This window comes from Canis lupus, chromosome 37 (genome assembly GCF_003254725.2).
Source record: "Canis lupus dingo isolate Sandy chromosome 37, ASM325472v2, whole genome shotgun sequence".
Taxonomy (NCBI): domain Eukaryota; kingdom Metazoa; phylum Chordata; class Mammalia; order Carnivora; family Canidae; genus Canis; species Canis lupus.
Genome location: NC_064279.1, coordinates 12,097,883 through 12,120,092, shown reverse-complemented (window position 1 = coordinate 12,120,092; position 22,210 = coordinate 12,097,883). Strand labels below are relative to the sequence as shown.

General features: G+C 37.8%; 2 protein-coding genes and 1 long non-coding RNA gene across 12 annotated transcripts in view; 2 read left to right on the top strand and 1 right to left on the bottom strand.

The window, feature by feature from the left end:
- WDR12 (WD repeat domain 12) overlaps window positions 1–18,584 on the top strand; it is a 30,423-nt gene extending 11,839 nt beyond the window's left edge. For all 4 annotated transcript variants that reach the window (XM_035710741.2, XM_025441974.3, XM_025441976.3 and 1 more), the window contains 8 exons: window positions 100–254; window positions 1,487–1,532; window positions 3,729–3,814; window positions 8,212–8,352; window positions 8,452–8,557; window positions 8,721–8,853; window positions 10,456–10,528; window positions 11,937–18,584. In XM_035710741.2, the coding sequence (XP_035566634.1) occupies window positions 100–254; window positions 1,487–1,532; window positions 3,729–3,814; window positions 8,212–8,352; window positions 8,452–8,557; window positions 8,721–8,853; window positions 10,456–10,528; window positions 11,937–12,014 (818 nt within the window). In that variant the 3' untranslated portion in view covers window positions 12,015–18,584. The remainder of the gene's footprint in view (window positions 1–99; window positions 255–1,486; window positions 1,533–3,728; window positions 3,815–8,211; window positions 8,353–8,451; window positions 8,558–8,720; window positions 8,854–10,455; window positions 10,529–11,936) is intronic.
- Window positions 15,157–20,342, bottom strand: LOC112656571 (uncharacterized). Of its 3 annotated transcripts, none has more exons than XR_007408921.1 (6): window positions 19,814–19,975; window positions 18,426–18,583; window positions 17,604–17,734; window positions 17,411–17,518; window positions 17,005–17,098; window positions 15,157–15,280 (listed from the first exon to the last, which is right to left on the bottom strand). It is a non-coding gene; the product is annotated as an uncharacterized LOC112656571 (long non-coding RNA). The 3 variants fall into 3 exon arrangements; XR_007408920.1 differs by lacking the exon at window positions 19,814–19,975 and adding an exon at window positions 19,637–19,803; XR_003134465.3 differs by lacking the exons at window positions 17,411–17,518; window positions 19,814–19,975 and adding an exon at window positions 20,202–20,342.
- Window positions 19,954–22,210, top strand: part of ICA1L (islet cell autoantigen 1 like) — an 80,113-nt gene continuing 77,856 nt past the window's right edge. For 2 of the 5 annotated variants that reach the window (XM_049106665.1, XM_025441970.3), the window contains exon 1: window positions 19,955–20,079. The gene's annotated coding sequence lies outside the window, so the exon portion shown is untranslated. Of the gene's footprint in view, window positions 20,080–20,284; window positions 20,423–20,510; window positions 20,604–22,210 lie in introns of those variants that run through there. The other 3 variants (XM_049106666.1, XM_035710738.2, XM_025441969.3) reach the window with 3 other exon arrangements.

Sequence of the window (22,210 nt, the reverse complement as noted above, 5' to 3'; positions counted from 1 at the left end):
TTTCTCAACAACAAATAAGTCAATTCTTCAGTTTCAGAATACAGTGTATTTTAAATTTTTTACTAATTTGTTCTTATTCTTCTGATCTCCTTTCTCCAGATAATTTGTCTTGCCTACTACTGAGTTCCTCTATGGATCAAACTATTCTCTTATGGGAGTGGAATGTGGAGAGAAACAAAGTGAAAGCCCTGCACTGCTGCAGGGGTCATGCTGGAAGTGTGGATTCTATAGCTGTTGATAGCACGGGAACTAAAGTAAGTAGCTAGTGTGTTACTGCTACTGTTGAATTAGAGTTTGAACTTCCTATGCAAAAAATTTTTTCTTCATGTATCCATTGTGATTGTCCTACTTTCATAACAAAGAATATGAAATTGAACCCAAAGTACATAGTCTTATAATAAGAGACATAATGATTCACTTCTTCAGTCTGGGTTTCTTTGGTTTAGAACTTTAATATAAACTGCAGAAATTTTATGAAATCAGATTAATAAGCAGTGTAACTTTATTTATAGTGATTGACATTTTCAACCTTTGAGCTACTCAGTGCTGTCATGAATTGAAAATGTCTAGTTGATCATCTAAGCCTTAGGTACACTAAGGTTAGTGTTAATAAAGGTTGTTTACTACTTGTGCTGATTCACTGTATCATGACAAAATGGTCAGAGTTAATTAAAAGGACACAATCCTGAGTGCAACATTGTATTGACTTTTGAGGGGTTATGCCATTTGAAAATTACCTAAAATTCTGAATTTCAGAGTGCTTCTTCAGCATTTCTTTGCTAATTAGCATAACAGAGGACAATTTCATGCATTCAGAGGTAAAGATGTATGATTATTTATTTGAGCCATAAATAAGGTTTACCTTGTCAAGTCAAAACTTAAATTAATTACTCATACCTTATCTTTTGGCTATAAGAGACAGAAACTCATCTTGAACTTTTTTCAGTTTAAAAGATTGTGAGATCCAGGAAGGAGTGAATAATCCTATCACCAGCATCTGAGACTCAGGAACTGAAGCTTGAATGTGGCCAACATACCTCCCTCACTTATCTTCCTAAATTGACTTTATTCTCTTGCACTTCAGATGGACTTTTTCCATATGGCATTAAAACCTGACCTTCGGTATTCCTAGGTTTTACATTATACCATCAGTCTCTGGAAAAGACTAACTTCAACTCTGTGGAACACAAGTTTTCAAAAAAAGATCCTGGAGGAGGGAGAGATCTGTGGGCACTGTATAGACCAGTTTCCCACCTTGATCTAAGCAACCATAGCCCGGGCACAGGGCCATATAAAAATGGCAGCTCCTTCAGTTGCCATGAGATTGACAATACAACTCCCAGGAGACTAGGAAGCCATGCAGAGGGTACGATAGTAGTAAAAGATTTCAGAACAAAGTAAAGATTTTAAGTTTTAAATAGAAAAAACAAGGCAAATAATATGATTATATTGCATACTCTTTTTCTCTTCATGTATATCTTTTTAGTTTTGCAGTGGCTCCTGGGATAAGATGCTAAAGATCTGGTCTGCAGGTAAATTAAATTAAGTTTTTGTTGTACTTTGACTTATTAATGATGTTTCAAGAATTTCAGTGAAAGAATATTATTTCACACATATTTTTCCATAAAAATGGACCAGAGCTTTTGAGGACAAAAATAAAGGAGCATATAGAGAAAAATTAATATACTTCATTGTGTTTCAAAATGTGTTTCTCTCTACCACACTTTTATTTATTGAACCGTGTCCACACTTTTATTTATTGAACCGTGTCACTGAATTGCTGCAAGTAAGCAACAACATGATTGATGCAATAAGACATAACTGCCTTAGTTCTCAGAGTTCTCTTATTCTGGAACCTGGAAATAAAAATACTTTCTGAGTCATTTTGATAGACTCCACTGTTAGAGAAATTTCTTTTCTTTTCTTTTCTTTTTTTTTTTTAAGGATTTTATTTATTCAGGGCAGCCCTGGTGGCGCAGCGGTTTAGCGCCGCCTGCAGCCTGGGGTGTGATCCTGGAGACCCCAGATCGAGTCCCACATCGGGCTCCCTGTATGGAGCCTGCTTCTCCCTCTGCCTGTGTTTCTGCCCCTCTCTCCCTCTGTCTCTATGAATAAATAAAATCTTCCTTTTTTTAAAGGTTTATTTATTTATTCATTCAGATAGAGAGGCAGAGACACAGGGCTGCCCAGAGAAATTTCTTGTTTAAGCTGATTTACTTAAGTTTTTAATGCAGTTTTGCCAAACTTAATTTTTTTTACTTTGAAAACATAGAAGGAACAATTAGAAGAGGAAGAGTTGAAGGAGGGAGGACTCTAAGAGGAAGGTACTTTGACATTAGTGACGGAAAAAAGAGAGGGAAGACCCACAGATATTTAAATTAAAAAGAACTGTGGTCTAGAATTACTTAAAGAGGTAAACAGAAGCAGAATCTCTATTATGTCTGAGGGAATAACCGTATTACAGTAAAATAGCATACAGTTCACAAAGTTGATTTGGGAGATCAAGAAAAGCTTAAATAGTGGCAGGAAATATAGAGGTCAATTCAGTAGATTTCCCAATAAGCAAACAGCTTTGTTTTGTTTTGTTAAAGATTTATTTATTTCTTTTAGAGAGCGAGAGTGGGGGTTGGAGGGCAGGGCAGAGGGAAAGGGAAAGAAAAAAATCTCAAGCAGACTTCCTGCCCTAGGGAGCCTAAAGCTCAAGGCTTGACCTCATAATCCTAAAATCATGATCTGAGCTGAAGTCAAGAGTCAGACACAACTGACTGAGCAACCCAGGCACCTCTTTAAGCAAATAGTTTTGAGGCAGAAAGTGGTTTATTTGGATAATTTTCCTTTTGTAGGAAAGTATATTTTAGTGTATATTTCATTGTCTGAGATACTCTTAATTCATTGTTAGAAAAGTAAAATAGTCAAAATAAACATGACTGGATTATATTTCCTTTTAATGTGTTTGTTTAACCTTGTCATTCCCTTCTTTATAATAAAAATGCAATGTGGGTGAACTAATACTAAGTAATTTTTCATAGATATGGTAAAGTGATTAATATTCATAATGATGATCTTAAAGACATGGCAAAATAACAAACTGGTTAGACTTTATGATTTTAGTGTGCTCTATTTTTTGCTTTTTCCTTTTAGAAGATTGATAACCCAGGTGTTGGGTTTTTTTTTTTTTCCAGGTGTTGTTTTTAAATATAAATTTCTGTTAACCAAAATAAGGAGGCATAGCTATTCCTTAACCACTTGAGATAACATGGAGAAAACATACTCAGAAATATAAGAATTCTTTTTTTTTTAACTTTTTAAAAAAAATTTAACTTCAAAATACAAGAATTCTTTTTTTTTTTTTTTAAGATTTTATTTATTTATTCATGAGATACACAGAGAGAAAGAGAGGCAGAGACACAGGCAGAAGGAGAAGCAGGCGCCATGCAGGGAGCCCAACGTGGGACTGGATCCCGGGTCTCCAGGATCACACCCCAGGCTGCAGTGGCGCTAAACCGCTGAGCCACCGGGGCTGCCCAAAATACAAGAATTCTTTTAGGACTGTTTGCAATCAGAGAGCACCTGGCTGGCTCAATTGGTAGAGTACCCAACTCATGATCTTGGGGTCATGTGTTCGAGCCCCATGTTTGGCATACGGATTACTTAAATAGATAAAAGACCTTGCAATTAATATTTACCATAAATTTTTAAAATATCAAATTTAATTCTCTGTGATACAGTTCCTACAGATGAAGAGGATGAATTGGAGGAACCCACAAATCGACCAAGAAAGAAACAGAAAACAGAACAGTTGGGACTGACAAGGGTAAGTATTTTTGAGAACTTAACTATATTTGGCCTATATTGACAAATATACGACAATTTAATCTTTCCTATTTAAATTTCCCATTTTCTTGCCTTGCTACTTCAATCATAATTAGGCTTTCTTGGAGTAGATTTGTAAATTTTTATTACACATACTGTACTATGCAACATTGATCTGAGTCTTTGAATGTAGTGATACTGAGCCAGGCTTACAGATTGGTGTCGATTATTTAGCTATTATGTTTGATCTCATGGTGCATTTTGTAGTAGAATCTTTTAATTGTGAAAGCTTACACCCAAGTTAAATGAAGCATTTCACTACCTGACTGTTTAATATTGTTTTACACTGAGGATATAATTCTTACAAGGAATGCTAATTATGTCTCCTAAATCAATAGAAACCAAGAGTTTAATCTGATTTTCTATTCTGTCATTTAGCTATTAGATCCAGTTAAATCAAACTCAGAAAGTTCGTCCTGATTCTTATTTGTTCTGTTTTGTTAGGAAAATATTTATCATAATCTGTTCTTACCTATGTTAATATGCTTAATGGGATGGATGGTACTGAATCAGGTTTAGGAAAACTTGTTTTTCACTCACTTTTTATAGCTGTAATGAATGTGCAATAAAGCATATTAAGTTCTTATGGTTACCAATAACAAGATATTTTATAAACATGGTTGAAAACGGAGACACCTAGGTGGCACAGTCGGTTAGGTGTCCAACTCCTGGTTTTGGCTTGGATGATGATCTCAGGGTCCTGGGATTGAGCTTCATGTCTGGCTCCAGCTTGGCTCTGGCTTGGTGCCAGGTCTGCTTCAGATTCTTTCTGCCTCTCCCTCTGCCCCCCACCCACCCAAATAAATCTTTTAAAAAGAAATGGTTGAAAAGGAGGAATAAAGTATGATTATAAAATGATTTGTCAGACTCACATAAAATGCAATAAAAGACAGCACTTAACTGGTTCCAACTCAAAGTAGTGATTTATAACTTCTCAATATATTTTAAAAGATTTTATTTTGGGATGCCTGGGTGGCTCAGTGGTTGGGCGCCTGTCTTCAGCTCAGGTCGTGATCCTGGGATCCAGGATTGGGTCCCACATTAGGCTCCCTGTGATGAGCCTGCTTCTTCCTCTGCCTGTGTCTCTGCTTCTCTCTCTCTGTCAGTCTGTGTCTCTCATGAATAAATAAATCTTTAAAAAAAATTTTTTTTTATTTTTTTAAGTAGGCTCCATGCGCATGCGTGGAGCCCAACGTGGGGGTTGAACTCACAATCCTAAGGTCAAGAATTGGACGCTTAACCAACTGAGCCATCCAGGGGTCCCTAGATTTTTTTTTTTTTTTTTAAAGTAATCCATACACCCAACATGGGACTCCAGCTGACAGACCTGAGATCAGGAGTCTCATGCTCTATCAACTAAGCCAGCCACGCACCCCTATAAGTTTTTGTGTGTGGGTTTTTTTTTTTTTTTTTAAGATTTTTATTTATTTGACAGAGATAGAGCACAAGCAGAGGGAGAAGTAGGCTGCCTACTGAGCAAGGAGCCCCATGCATAGCTGCTTCGCAGGACCCTGGAATAATGACCTGAGCTAAAGGCAGGTCATTAACCAACTGAGCCATCCAGCCCCCAATTTAATACATATAAACATGGACTGCTGAATTCCAAGGGGAATGATCTGGCAGCTACTTAACTTCTTTATCACTTAGTCTTAAATTAAAACTGAGTGCCTTACCAGTTGGATATTGTGCCAGTGGTAATTTAGTGATGCATCTCTCTGATCAACCTTAAGAAATATGTGAGTAGGAAAAGATGTCTTGAATTAAAGAAATTCTTTCTCAGATGGTAGCTTTTCTTCCTTTCTTTCAATTGAAGTCTGACATACATATGGTTAAGTGTACAATGAGTTTTACAGATGTAATCATGAAACAGAATGAAATGAAATTACCAAATGAAACAGAATTACCAACACCCAGAAGTCTCCCTCTAGCCTCCCTCGCAATCAGTAGCCCCTAAAGTTAGGTAGTCACCATTCTAACTGATGTCATCTTACGTTGGATGATATTTTTAAACTTCAGGTGATATCTATGAGATTTCCTTTATGCTGCTACATGCAACAGTTCTTATCATTAATGTATAGCATCCCTTTGCATTGACTACCAGCCTATATCCATTCTTCTTTTGGTGGACATTTAGATTGACTCTAGTTTTGGCTACCATAAATACAGTTGCTAAGAAAGTTCTTGTCTTTTGGTGTACATATTCAGTCATTTCTGCATTTGTAGAATTGCAGAAATAGAATTTCTGGGTCACAGGGTAGGCACAGGTTCAGTTTTCCAAATGTTAGATATTGCCAAAAAGTTTTCCAAAATGGTTATATCAGTTTGTAGTTCCACTGACAGTGTACAAGGATTCATAGTTACTCTACATCCTTACCAGCACTCAGTATGGTCAATTTTTTTTGTCATAACTAATTTCATTTAACATATATGTTATACATTTACTTAACTGTTAAAAATCTATTATTTTCTTGATTTCTGGTGGTGTGTTGTGTAAGTCCTGGCCCTTTGATGCCTAGTTATGAAGTGCCTGTTCATGTTTTTAGCCCATTTTTTTAAAGTGCAAGAAAAAAATATACACGATTAAAAAAAGAAAACAAAGGTGTGTTGTCTTTTTCTTGCTGATTTGTAAGAGTTCTATATTCTCAATTCATTGTCTTAAATACTTTTAAGTATTTTCTCCTAGTTGGTACCTTGTTGATAGGTGTGCACTTTTAAGCTTGCTTCCATTGTCCATTTTATTTGAGAGAAATCATAATATATTCACTTTCTCACTTAAGTGGGGTTTTGTAGGTAGGCTTTAGATTCATGCATTTATAAGTAACTGAAGTTGTGCTGGAAATCCTTGAAGTGTTGTTTGAAGTGACAATTGTGCTGCAGTTAGAAATAATAGAAAGGTTGGATTTTTAAGGCCAAATGATTAGACAAGACAGATCTCAAAAACAGTTATCTTCTCTCTGGTTTTCTTTCTAGTACCTTGCATGTATTAATATGAGTAATACTGCCATTCAGTTAATTTACTTGTCATCCACTTCATACATTAACATATAGTCAGGCTTTTTCTTCATTTTCACTCGAAACTTCTTTTTCTCCTCCAGTATTATTGAGTTTATTTGTTGAAGCGGTGCCAAAGTTGACTTTCCTACCTATTTTTAAAAAAATTTTGCATTTAGGAAAAGTCACTTTTTTTGGTTCGTAACTTTTAATTTTTGATAAATGCATAGAATAACTACTACATAACCAAATACAACACAGTTTATCATCTCCTAACACTCCTGTTGCCCATTTGTTTTTACTTTGCTGTTTTCTATCCTAGAGCCTCTGCTGGATTATCTTTGTTACCTTACTCTTAATTTTGCTTCAGATCATGACAGAAGTAGTTCTGTTCCTCATTCCTCTTATCAGGCTCCTTTACATCATCCAGGAAAATTTTAGAGCTGGAAGAGAGGTCTCAGGTCATTTGGTCCAGGAGTTGGCAAACTACAGCTTACTGGCTCATTGGCTGTGTCCTATTTTTATACTACAAAGAGCTAAGAATGTTTTTTGCATTTTTAAGGGGTTTTTAAAATAAAGAAGAACATACAACAGAGACTAGAAAGACTAAAATTCTTTCTGGACCTTTATGAGAAACTTTGCTGATCTCTGATCTGATAGAAGCCTCTCACATTATAAATGAGGTAATATTTAAGGAGGTTAAATATAATAAAGTTAGAAAAGTAGATTGTCTCCCATTTCAGAACTCTTTCCCTCTCTCTATCACGTGTTCTTTATATTTAAGATAGACATTACACCTAGTTTGGGAATTTTAATTTGAGAAAAAATTAGAGATTTGGAAGTATTAAATGAACCATGGGCATTATTTAAAGATTGAATAAGAGAACTAAAAGATGCTGAGGAAAGGGTGAGAGTAACCTGAGATTCATTTACCTGGAAGAGTTAGGAAGAACATGGCAGCATCTGGAGTCAAACCTAGATCTCTCTGACCCCAGAGCTTTTCAGCTAACTTCTATATATAACATTTATATATGAGTTAGGGTTAATATTAATACTTCTCAAAATAAAAAGTAGATGGGAAGGCAGCAGGATATTGACGAAAGACTACAAACTTCGGAGTAATATTTGAGTTCAAATTAAATCTGCCATGTGTAAGCTGTATGACCTTGAGCAAGTTCCCTTTCTCTGCTTCATCTATAAAATAAAAGCAAGTATCTGTTTTGGAGGGTTATTATAAAGAACTAAGAAAGCTAAAGCATCTGGCATAGGGGCTTCAGAAGTAAATATTATTGTTTCAATTACTCTAAACTGAAAATGCTTTTCCTTTTGGTTATCTTTCATTTCTAGACTCCTATAGTGACCCTCTCTGGCCACAAGGAAGCAATTTCCTCGGTTCTTTGGTCAGATGCTGAAGAAATCTGCAGTGCATCTTGGGACCACACAATTAGAGTATGGGATGTAGAGTCTGGCAGTCTTAAGTCAACTCTGGTAAGACTTATAAATTCAGTGATTCTCTGATTAACTTTGAGCTTCTAAAGATAGTTATTTCTAGTCCACATGGTCAAATGTTCTTTCTCTGTTTTTCAGACAGGAAATAAAGTGTTTAATTGTATCTCCTATTCTCCACTTTGTAAACGTTTAGCATCTGGAAGCACAGATAGACATATCCGACTGTGGGATCCCCGAACTAAAGGTGAGTTGTGTAAGTCACTGAAGGAGAAATATGTGTAAATAACATCAGTTTCTCCTTTCACCAGAGATGTGTATTAAAAGATAATTTTCTACAAACATTGTTTTGTGTTCTACCTACTTATCTTCTAAAATTCAATAATTATTATTATTTTTATTTTGTTCAGATGGTTCTTTGGTGTCGCTGTCCCTGACCTCACATACAGGCTGGGTCACATCATTAAAGTGGTCTCCTACCCATGAGCAGCAGCTGATTTCAGGCTCTTTAGATAACATTGTCAAACTGTGGGATACAAGGAGGTAAATCCTATTTATGATCTACAAAGAAAATACATCGATTACTTATTATATACAATGACAATGAAATAAATGCTGAAAAGATTATCCAGAAGCAGAAGGGTGAAAAAGTTTTTGGTTATATGACCTGATATGATAAATATTCATGTCTAAAAGAAAAGCCAGGGTCAAAGGAATTTTCTTCATTATTGATAGATTATTTATTGCATTCTGAAAAAAATTATCTTGAACCTTAATATAAACATGATATAGGAAGCCAGTGGTTTCTAAATAAATGGAAGCATAATCAAATAAGAAATTACATGTTAGTAGGAAATTAAATAAATATACATATTTTAAAAGATAACTAGATATTAAAGTTCTCTTTTTTGATACTGTATATACAGAGTGCCCCCAATGAAATGCATACACAATTTACGTACATATTTTTACAAGTAGAATGGAGAGGCATTAATCAAATACCTGTTGTTTACCCAAATCTGTATTCTAACATCCTTACACTACCTTATGATGTGTGATTTGTTATTATCTAGAAAGTTGTTAACATTTTAGTTGGATACTTTATATAGCCATTAGCATATAGTTTCTGATAATAGTAGTAAGTGCCATGAAGAAAGTAAAGCAGAGTAAAATGATACTTCTTTAGGGATGGGCTCTTCTTGAAAGTGATTTTCTAGTGAATTGAACAATGGGAAGGTATTAGCCATGCACAAATCATGTTCCCATGATTAGAGGGAACCAGCAGACAAGGTGGGGAAAACCTTAGCGTGTTGGCAAAATAAGAAGGCCAGTGTTGATGGAATGTAAGCAAGGAGAAGAGTGGTAGGAGATGAACCAGGTAGTAGTTGTACTGAGTAGTACCTTATGGGCCATGGTAAGGAATTTGGGAATCATTCTAAGTACCCAATAATGGGGAAGGCGTTGGGGGGCTCTAACTAGGGTAGGAAGAATGGAAGCAGAGAGGTTCTAAGTTGGATTCTTGGTATATTTTGAAGACATCTCTTTGGCAGGATAGGCTCATGGGTAGAATATGGAAATAGAAATCAAGGAATAATGCCCATTATTTTCTGCCTGAGCAGTTGGGCCATTAGTGGTGCAATTTATTCTGATGGAAAAGAGTAGAGAAACAAGTTTATGAGGGAAAATCAAGAGTTTTGTTTTTGTTGGTTTAAATTTGTAGTGCCCATAAGATATCCACATGTTGAGTAATTGGATACACATCAAAATCAGGGAATGAGTTTGGACTAAAGATAGAAACTTGAGAGTTGTCATCATATACATGGATAGACGAAGGATATATAAGGTCATGAGTTGATGGTAAAAGAAAAATGGTCAAGGAAGTGTGAAAATGAGACTAATTATGAATAAATATTTATAAATAGCATTTTTCCTATTTGAATATTTGTTATAGTAAATCTCTGTATTCTGCTAATGATAGGGGAAAATCAGGAGAGATGGTCAATAAGTACTCAGGATTTTAAGATTAACTGGTTATAGGGGCAAGGATGATAAAGTCTGTAAACTTTTCAGAAAAGTAAATATGATGTGTCATATATTTTAATATTGTGAAATGCATATAACATGGTAATACTTTGATTTTTTTAGTTGTAAAGCTCCTCTCTATGATCTGGCTGCTCATGAAGACAAAGTTCTGAGCGTAGACTGGACAGACACAGGGGTAAGAATTTATTAGTTATCTGGTAAAGAGGAAAAATAGAGAATAAATCTGGTCTTTGTATTTAGGGAGTTATTAATTTCATTCTATCTGATAATTATAATTCTGTATTCTAAGTTTTCTCATAAAATATTACTCATAAAAATCTCACATCGCAAAAAAAAAGTCTCCCATCACAGTTCAAAGAAGAAACAAATTTGTTTTTTATAATTAGGAGTAGTAAAATTTGAAAATTTTGAAGCAGTTTTTTTCCCAGTTTTTTTTTTAAAAGATTTTATTTATTTATTCATGAAAGACACACAGAGAGAGAGGCAGGCTCCATGCAGGGAGTCTGATGTGGGACTTGATTCCAGGACTCCAGGATCATGCCCTGAGCTGAAGGCAGATGCTTAACTGCTGAGCCACTCAGGCATCCCTTTTTCTCAAGTATTTTAATGAAATGTTTTAAGTCCATAAATTTGCTCCTTTAGACTAAACAGATCTATTTCCCACTTAAATTTTGCAGAATTAAGTCTAGACTATATAATGTGCTTAAGGAATTAGAGTTTACTTCTTTTTATGTGTAAACATTAGCTCTTATTGCCTAAGGATTCTTTCCAAATACAGGTCCTAAGGATACTTGAATAATTTGTAATATCCATTTACCTGCAAACAGTTAAGATACTCTCCTATGGGCAGCCCTGGTGGCACAGCGGTTTAGCACCGCCTGCGGCTCAGGGTGTGATCCTGGAGACCGGGGATCGAGTCCCACATCAGGCTCCCGGCGTGGAGCCTGCTTCTCCCTCTGCCTGTGTCTCTGCTTATCTCTCTCTGTGTGTGTGTCTCTCGTGAATAAATAAAAAATCTTAAAAAAAAAAAAAAAAAAAAAAGATACTCTCCTATAAAACATAGTTTTCTTGGGGCACCTGGGTGGCTCGGTGGTTGAACATCTATCTGCCTTTGGTTCAGGTCGTGATCATGGGGTCCTGGGATCAAGTCCCACATCAGGCTCCCTGCAAGGAGCCTGCTTCTCCCTCTGCCTATGTCTCTGCCTCTCTCTGTGTTTCTCATGAATAAATAAAATCTATAAAAAAAAGAAAAACAAAAACCTTAATTTTCTTAAATAGAAATTAATTAAAAACTCTTATCACCCCTCAGACTTTTAAATTTTATTACATTTCTTAACAAATGCTTCATAGAAAGTACAGTAGCCTCAACCAAATTCAATGATCACTTTTAAAGTTTTAATATAGTGTATTATAATATGGTAGTGAAATTGATGTAATTGGTCCTTTTAAGTATTAACTCTGAATGCGAGTTAACTGCTCATCTATAATTCTTTCTGTAATCAGAATCATCGGTATTTAACTATGTTTCACTATCATATGAAATAATTATGTTTACGTGTTTTTTTTCCTCTCCCTTTATGCAGTTACTTCTGAGTGGAGGAGCAGACAATAAATTGTATTCCTACAGATATTCACCTACTACTTCTCACGTGGGAGCATGAAAGTGAATGACAAATTTGACTATAGAGATTGTTTCTGTAAATGAAATTGATAAAGAATCCTCAGATTGTATCAGTGATGGTTCAGAAAGCAGCCTCTTTAAGTTTATATAATGTTTTCACCCTTGTTAATTGCTATCACTGTTTTTCATTTTATATTTATTATACAATAGTTTGTGTTGTTAAAATATAAAATGTGACCTGCCTTCTCTGCCATATGCAAACTCTTGAAACTAAACTAAGTTTTTTAGTTTCCTTTTAGAGGTATTCATTTGAATTAAGATTTGCTTTTGAGATGCTGTAAAAGTATTAAAAATATAGTAATTGTCCAGATATTTATTTCTGATGAGGAAACGAGTTTTTTTTTTGTACATTAGCTGTTTAACAAAAGCATCATAAGAAAACTAATACATTCTAATAGAGAAAAAATTAGAAATATAATTTACTTAGGGTAAAATAATTGATGTTTATAATAAGACTTTGTGGGTATTCAGAAAATTAAAACATTTAGATGCTGCCAATGAAGAGTTTGTTGAAATATATTAAGTGGAGTACTTGTATTAAAGATGTTAGAATCCTCTAGAAGTTACATACAGATTTCATGGTAACCTGGAATCTTTCTTCCTAATATATCCTTGTATAGAATAGAATCTTTAGACAAACCTTTCAGTCAGTATTAGATAATATTCTATAAATTTTATATCATTAGCATTTATTTTAATGCATACATTATATACCAGATATTTAATGTAAATGTCTTCTTAAAGTGTGACTTATTCCTCAAGCAGAGCACTTCAGCCTCTAATATATGGAAAATAAGTTTAGTCTCATCACTAGACTGTAATTCAGTAAATCTCACAAAATGTTCCTAACAGAGGTCTAGGAAATAATACATATACTTGGCTGCAATTAAGAGCCGAATTAGCAGTAGATTAAGCCAGAAGTTTAGTTCTCTTACAAGATGAAATCCAGAGGTAGTCCAGGTCTGGAAAGTTTCATTCCACACTCTTAGGGACCCAAGCTCTGTCTATACATAGGATTTGGTCCTCATCTTCACACAAGAGCTAGAGCTACTGTTACTATAACATTTCTTAAAAGAAAGTATGTTTTAATGCCAAAAAATAGGGGTGGCTGGGTGGCTCAGTCAGTTAAGCATCTGCCTTCAGCTCAGGTCATGATCTTGGGGTTCTGGGATTGAGCCCCACACTGGGCTTAGTGGGGAATCTTCTCCCTCTCCCTCTGTATTCTTTCTTCCCTCTCTCTTTCTTACTTTCATTTTTTTTTTTTTAACTTCTATAGGACAAAGAAGAATTTATATTCTTGTTTTGGATGTTCCCTGAATGAGCCTTAAGGACAGAGTTATTTTAAAGGTTTTCTTTACACACCCAATCTGGGCTTTTCAGTTGTAGTATGCATACACTAGGTAATTGAAGCAAAGGTAAAGAGGCCTATTTATTAGATGTAGTGAACAGAAAAGGAAGTGGCATCACTTATTGTTTCCTCACTTATTCTCAACCCTGGTTCCAAGGATACATTCATGGTTCAAGCATTCTCCTTTGGGATGGGTGTAACATTAATGATCAAGGCTCTGGGATCAATCTTCTGCCCAGTTTCTCTCCTTGTGTAACTCAAGTGGTTAGATCTTATTCTTCAAACAGAAAAAGTATGAGAGGACAACTGAAGCCTAGAAGACTCAGTGCCCTTAGAACATATTGCTCTCCTACTCCCATCCTCCACCATTTCCTCCAAAGTAGGCGTCTCCCTTTCAATGGTCCATTTTCCTCTATTTTAGTTACACCAGAGACAAGGGCTTTACATGGACTTATCTGCTCCCAAGATTCTTGTGGAAAAATGAGTGTTGCTGCTTTCCTAGCAATGGCAAAGTTAGGAATGAGGCAGTGCAGTGCTCAGGACCTGCTGATTGGTACAAGATTACTTATGCTATCTTGCCGTAGTAATGAGATTCATAAACTTGTTGATGCTTGCTCTTACCTCATCAAAGTTTTAAGAAATTCCTTTCTTACTGCTTAATGATAAGCATTAACATTAAAAATCAGCCTCAAAGTCTACCTAATAGTTCAAGAACAAAGGTTGAACTTCTCCCATGTACCAGGGTCTCTTTGAAGATGGAGGAAAGGGGAGAAAAGCAGAAAATGTTTAAGACATGGACACTACCTCCAAAAAAGATAACCTTGCATGGAAATACTTATATAAATATTATATAAATAAGAATTAGTTATAACAGTGACTTAAATGTATAAAAGATGTAAATATAAGGTAGAAAGGTGGCATAGAAAAGGAAGCAACTAGCTTTATGGGAAGTAAGTTGGATGTCAAGAAAAATATTGTAGAATAGTGATATTTGAGCCAGATCTGGACAGATACTGGTTGGGAAGGTGGAGATGGTCCCTCTGGCACAGGGAGCAGCACAAAAGCATCAGAAATGATAGCTAAGAAATAACACGAGGAAGGAAGAAAATATATTTTTTCATATGCTAAGAAGTTCAGTTTTGCTTCCCTCTTTTAGTTAAAGCTGCCTCCAGGTCTTATCTAAGACATGATTATCTTTTTATATTGGAAACCATGAAAACAAAACCTGGCTGTGGCAAATACCTAGAGATTATCCAGGTAGACAGTTAAGTTATATAAGATTTTTTAATTCTACATAGAATGCAGGAAAACGTAATAGATTTTTAGGAATAGATGACCAGTATCTGCTTTGTCCTGTGAATTTCGAATGGCCATTTTGGAACTATTGTCATCAATGCATAATAATATATCAAAATGCTTCCTAGCATTATTGGGGAAAAGAACAAATGAAAGTTTAAATTGATATAAAATACACATAGTTGGATAATTGAACAAACAACCCTGCTAACCACATACTCTCTGGAAATTTGATAATATTGAAATCTTTTCACAAAAAAAATTTTTATGTATTCTAATTTTGAAAAACTACATATATGAAGCAAACATAAGGAGAAATAATTTTGATACTACTGTAGCTCCTAAAAGGACAAAAAAAATAACATTTTAAGACAAGGCAATCAATATTTAATTATTCCTTTTATTTAAAAATTCATTAATTGGAATCAGGTTTCAAAACGCAAGTGAAATCCAAATTTTACTAATGAGAAACTGCCAATAAAAGCACCAAGAACTTTTATTTACTTTAATACTGACATTTTTAGACTATCCTAGACTTCTAGTATCAAACATACTAAAAAGGGATAAGAAAAAAAAGGGATAAGAGTGGGTAGGGGTGGGAGCTGTAAAAAAAAAAAAAAAAAAAAAAGTAATGTTAATATTTTGTTATATAAGCTAATTATCTTTTTTCCTTTTTTATGATTTTCATTTTAATGCCAATATAGTTAACACAGTGTTGTATTAATTTCAGTTGTACAATCTACTGATTCGACAACACTGATTGTACTGATTCTGTACATCACCCAGTGCTCATCATAGCAAGTGTACTCCTTAATCCCCATCACCTATTTCACCCACACCCCCCATCCACCTCCCCTCTGGTAACCATCAGTTCTGTATAGTTAAGAGGCTGTTCCTTTGTTTGTCTTTTTTCCTTGGCTTGTTTCTTAAATTCCACATGAATGAAATCATATAGTATTTGTCTTTCTCTGAGTTATTTAACTTAAGCATTATACTCTAGCTTCATCCATGTCATTGCAAATGGCAAGATTTAATTCTTTTTATGGCTAAATAATATTCCATTGTATATACATACTACGTCCATTCACCTACTGATGGACATTTGGGCTGTTGTAAATAATGCTGCAATCAACATAGGGATTGCATGTATCCCTTTGAATTAGGGTTTTTGTATTTTGGGGTTAAATACCAGTATTGTGATTACTGAATTGTTGGGTAGGTCCATTTTTAACTCTTTGAGGAACCACCATACAAGTTTCCACAGTGACTGCACCAGCTTGCATTCGTACCAACAGTGCAAGAGGGTTCCTTTTTCTCTACATCCTTGCCAAAACTTGATATTTCTTGTGGTTTTGATTTTAAGCTAGATATATCTTTTAACATAACTTAGTAGAATTTTGGGGGTTGCTTAATAGGGCTAGATAGGCTATCTTTGTTAAAGTATCTACTGATATCCACAGATTTGAAGAAGTAAATTATTTACTGGTAGTGTCTATTAAAATGGCAAACACACACACACAAAACCCACCCAAATCCACCTGTATCCTACCATAGCAATCCTTTGATATTAAAATGATTAAGTGATCTTTATTTTACTTTTTTTTCAAGATTTTCTTTTTTCTTTTCTTTTTTTTTTTTTAAGATTTTATTTATTTATTCATGAGACACACACAGAGAGAGAGAGAGGCAGAGACACAGGCAGAGGGAGAAACAAGCTCCACACAGGAAGCCCGATGTGGGACCCGATCCTGGGATTCTAGGATCATGCCCTGGGCCAAAGGCAGGTGTAAACCACTGAGCTACCCAGGGATCCCCCAGTGACCTTTATTTTAAAAGAGAAATATGTGTGTTAGAGGGGTCGAGTCATTTGACCAGATTTCATGTAGCCAATAAATAAGTCAGGATTTGAATTTGGATGTATCTGAGTCTAGAGCTCAAGCTCTAAATACTACATATATATTCTGCTAATGATTAGGTCATCCATAAGAATGATATTTTTATAAATGTGAAGAATAAGTTTATGTCTTCACCTACATAAAAGAAAGGCTATATATAAATTTCTGTGGCATTTATTGGTACCAAATGACCATAATGTTATGTTCAGCTTTGCATGTTCTTGCCTTTAAAATAAATTTCAATTTTAGTGTACCACTAAATGTATTAGCATAATAATATATGTGTTCTTTAAAGACTATTTCTTTTCATATGGGAATTGCATATAACCAAAAGGCAACTTTAGAAATTATCCTGTTACTCATTCATATCATTTGAATTATTACATTATTCATGTTATTAAAGGAAACGACAATCCAGATAGCTTAAATACCTTGTATGAAGGTGTATAGCCAATTAATGATGGAGATAGGACACATGCCTCAGAGTAATTAAAGATCCAGAGAAATGATCTTGTTAGGTACAATCTGAGTTGAGAAACATGTCAAACAATTATATGGATATGGATAGTTAGTAAAAATATAGACAACATGCCAGGGAATTAGTAATACCAAATTAAGTCCAGTGGTTGTTTCAGGGGGAAACAACCAAAAAGGGAAATACTTTTTTTATAGGTCTATAGCATTTCACATTAAAAAAAATCATCCTAATGATACTGTCTCTAATTCTAGCCTTGAATCAACATGGGAGAAAGCATGTTTAGCTTGCCATTTGTAAGTAAGTAATAGTGTAAGCATCTGGGAAGATAGCTTTCCATACCCTCACTAACGGCCACTGACCTGTTACTTCTGATTTCCTTGATAAGGTCAAACAGATGAAAAGGAAACTGGAACACCTTGAAGAAATGGGAGCTATTTCCACGATATCAGGTTCAGTAGATCCCTGATCTTTAATAAGAGTAAAATAGTACCAAAGCATAGAATTCTTAGTATGTTTTTAAATACCAATTGAAGTTTTATTTAGGAGACTCACCAGAGGTCTGCTTGATAGTGCAAAAGATCATTGCTGTTTATTGTTCTGGGATCCCAGATTTGTGGAGCCTCTCAAAGCTCCCAAGTGACATCCCAAGTCATCTAATGGTCTTCTAGTTCACTTGTAGAAGCCTACAGTGGAGGAAAGCACTTTATATTAAGATAAATCTGTTGATATAAAATTAGATAGTACTTCTAAAAATATTCGCACTTCTAGATGAAACATCTTCCCATATAAAAGTATTTGAATAGTGTTAAATTCTTTTGTTTTCTAAAAAAGCCCATTTAGAAATACTAAATTTTAACTACTTTGGGAGCCTCATTTTCTGTTAAGGGGCTAAAGGGATTTAAATATATATTTTTAATCAATCCAACAGCTAATGGAAGATTACTAATTCATTCTATAAACATTTATCAAATATCTGATTAAGAAAGCCTGATTCTTGCCCAGGAGCGTCAGTAGCTCCACCATATTTGCTGAAACCATTCTTAAACTGCCTCCACTTGCCCACTTTCTGGAGTGACCTGTGAAGGAAATGTGATGTGTAAATGCTACATTTTTATGGTGACTTGGAGACATTGTGTATCTTTCATTTATTTTCTCCAGTTAAGTAAACAAAACCAACAGGCCTTGCCCACAGTACTCTGACTTTCTGGTGTATTTCTTGGAGTGCCTTTATCTGCCTCAGATTGAGCTGAAGAAACATACTAGTTTAATATTCTCTTGAATTAAACTTTATCCTGTTGGAACAAGCATTTTCCAAAATATCCCAAGAAACTTAACATATCATGCATGGTAACATTCTGAAAGTCATTTTCTTACCACATTAGAGTCATTTATTCTTTAGGAAGAAAAGTGTTCAGTTCTTTTTAGATATTTTATACAGTATCCTTCAGTTGTCAATTAGCTGTCTTTCCTTCTGTTCACTTATTGAATAAACATTCAGAATGCAGTATGTATTACTCTTGAAGACTCAGCTACTGAAATGCATAAATATTTTACTTTGGAGGAGCTCAGCATCCAATGGGGAAGACAGGCAGAAAAAAAATTACAATTGTTGAGAGTAGAAATATGTCCTTAGGAGGGATGCTAAACTTAGCATGAGTGAGTCAGGAAAGATCTGAGGAAGTACAGCAGTTCTCCTCATTTGCCAAATGCTAATTCTTCCCTTCGAAGGATCTAGACTTGGAGAACCTGAGAAAAGCTGTGGACTCCGAGATTGTCACCCCTAGGGTTAACGAGGTCAAAATTAACCAGAAATCTAAAGCTTGTTTTTCAGAGGCCTGTTTCTCCCTAATCAGCTATTGTGTGTTTCCAGACCCCACTAGGGAGACCTAGGCTAGAAGTCACTGATAGGGTTCCAGCCTATGAACAGAAGGCCCGGTCTTCCTCACCCTAGATAATGAGCCCAAGACCCCCTCCAGTTTATCTGGGCTCTCCTGGAGCATGCCCATAGCCCCTTTCCTTGTCCTAAAATCCCTGACAGCAGGTGCTGGACTTTGCCTCATTTTAAGTCTCCACCACAAGTGAATATGGGATGTATGTTACATGTTTGCTCAGTAAGCATGCTCCATCTTTCCTCATGAAAAACCACAAGTTTCCCTCTTCCTTTTCATCAATATATGTGTAACACCAACCCTTTTATTAAAAAAAAAAAAAATCCCTCCCCCTTCTAGATTTGAAGCATGCCCTTTTATCTCTTTCTTTGGCTGCCTCTGGAATAAACCCTTTCCTCTCATACATGATGTCGCAGTGATACCCTATTCTTTATCCTATTCTAAAACTACTTCTTTTGGGATGCCTGGGTGGCTCAGCGGTTAAGCATCTGCCTTCAGCTCAGAGCGTGTTCCTGGAATCCCAGGATCAAGTCCCACCTTGGGCTCCCTGCATGGAGCCTGCTTCTCCCTCTGCTTGTGTCTCTGCCTTTCTCTGTGTGTCTCCCATAAAAAATTAAAAAAATAAATAAATAAAAAAACCCCACTTGTTTCAGGTTTTTAAGGTAAGTGCTTTGTAGCAATATTCTAGAAACTCACTCCATATTCCACATTTTACAAACTTATTAGTTACCACCTGGAGTGCAAGCTTAATAGCCTATGTCACAGTTATAATTCGTATTTTGTAAAGCCTCAGTAAAGTGATAGGATATTCGGAGTCATCTTTAAAAAGAAAGTTCTTTGAATTTAAATTCTCTTCCACCAGTAACAATTTACTTTTGCCTTGTTTACCATTAAAAAAAAAAATTAAGGTCTTAGTCTCCATTTTTGCCGTCTACTCTCGAAGACCTCATTTACAAGTTATGATTATGCATATGTGCATCTGAGGTCAGTTATTAACAGTTATTAACTCAATCCTCTTTAAGAGGAGAGTTCAATGCAGCACGTGAACGGTCCCCGCGTGCGGCACTGGCGCGGACTCCGGAATGCCTGAGGCTCGGGAGCTCAGCGCCCGGTCGGGGCGGCCCCGGAGGGGCCTGCAGGTGCGGCGGGGCGGGGCGGGGCGGGGCGGGCCTGGAGGAGCTAGGGGACCCCCCCTCCCCGCCCCCCTGGGCTGGGGCACCGGGCTTGGAAAAGGAAACCCGGAACGCCTCAGAGGTCTCACGCTCAGTTCCTTCACTCCGATGCTCTGAGCGCTGCGGTGTTTGTTAATAGCCCGGAATCTGGCGAAGGAGGACCGGAATGGGTCCCGGAGTTGATCCCCAAACCGACCGAGGGCCCGAGAGGGCGAGAACGCGGACGCCGGGCCGAGACGCCGCGCGCGCCAGGCCGCCGGGTTTAAATCTCCCGCCGCCCGCAGCCGGAGCCCGACACCTCCACGCACGGGTGCGGAGGGGCACGGGCTGCGGGAGGGGCCCGGCGGCGTCTCGGGGCTCGCGGGCGGCGGCGGCGGCGGCGGCGGCGGCGGCGGCGGCGGGGACGGGGACGGGCGCCGGGACGGGCCTCCGCGCAGCCGAGCGCGGCCCGAGGTGGCGGAGGACCGGCGCGTCGCGGCTGCAGCGTCGCGGTGAGAGTGCGGCCTCGGCCCCCTCCCCCGCTCCCTCCCCCCTCCCCCCCTCCCCCCTCCCTCCGGGCGGCGGGCCGCGCCCTCCCCCGGCCTCCCCGCGGCCGGAGGCCGAAACCCCGGGTTCCCGTGGCGACGCCCCGAGGTGGAGGCGCGGCGGGAGGCGCTCGCCGCGCGCACACGCGGTCTCTCGGGGCCTCGCCGGCGCCCGCGGCCTCCCTCCGGACGGCGCCCCGGCCCGAGCTCCCCGGGGGCAGGACGGCCCAGGAGCCGTGTCCGGCGGCCCTTGGGCCCCCTCAGGGCGGGAGGGCTCGCCCGGCCCCGGCCCCCGCCCCCGCCCCGGGCCCGCTTGCTGGGGTGGCTTCTCGCCGAGGTGGAGGTCGCCTCCCCCTGAGGCGGACGGTCACGGCCTTCAGGTGCCTTGCGGCTCGCCTCTTTTTTTTTTTTTTTTTTTTTCCCCCCCTTCTGTTGTGTTTGTTTTTATGTCATTATTTTGTAATGGAAATGCCTTCTCTAGAAACGGAGTGGCAAGCGTTTGGGTAAAAACAAAAACCTGAGGGGCAGCCCCGGTGGCTCAGCGGCCCAGGGCGTGACCCCGGAGACCCGGGGTCGCCGCGTCAGGCTCCCTGCAGGGGGCCTGCTTCAGCCTCTGCCTGTGCCTCTGCCTCTCTCTCTCTCTCTCTCTGTTTCTCATGAATAAATAAAATCTTTTTAAAAACAAAACAAAACAAAACAAAAAAAACCTTAATCAGTGCGCGGTTTGAGGCGAACTGCAGAAAGGCCGAGCACCCGAGGCGTTCGGCGCGCACATCCCACGGCCGCGCACCCACCACCCGGAGCTGGGAACGCGCATCACCTGGTCGGGCGCTCAGATGATGTCAATGGTCAGATACCTGATGCTCTGGAGAAAGATGGAGAGGGGGAAAAATCCGACCTGGCAACCACCCCGTGACGCCGTGGGTTTGCCAGGAGAGGGGGTGGGATTATTTTTCATGTAATAGATGATAATGCACAGAGCAAAAACCCCATTATAAACTAGGAGTCTCTATGAAATAGCTTATTGGGAAAATCACGTTTATATCTACGGTTTTAGATTTTCTCTTAAGCATTTATTTCTCTAAGCATTTATGCATTGATTGCTTTGGTTTAGACGTAGGCAGCGTACTGTAAGGCGATATTACTTTCATCATCTTAACATCAATATTTATGGAGTAGCCACAGGTGCCTCATCCTTTAGTAGGACGTTAATTACACATGTATTGGCCAAAGAAACATCTACTGGTACGTATATACTTTTTATGTGATGAAAAAATTTTGATCGCTTTATATTTATCTGTGCCCAACATTGCCAGTATTCTGCAAAATTTCTGTATTTAATAGCGCAGAAGGATTGTGCATCCAGCCATTGAAACAACTCTGTGCAAGACGTTGCTCTAATTATCGGTAATTATAATTGCCAGGCAAATCATTATAATTTTAGAGTTAAATGGGTGCTCAAAGCTCAGCCAGTCCAAAGTGAGAAAACTGCAAACATGAGATTGGTGCCAACGTGACAGTGGTTGAAAAACTAGGAAACCACATTTTTATTAGAAATATTTATTATAAAACAA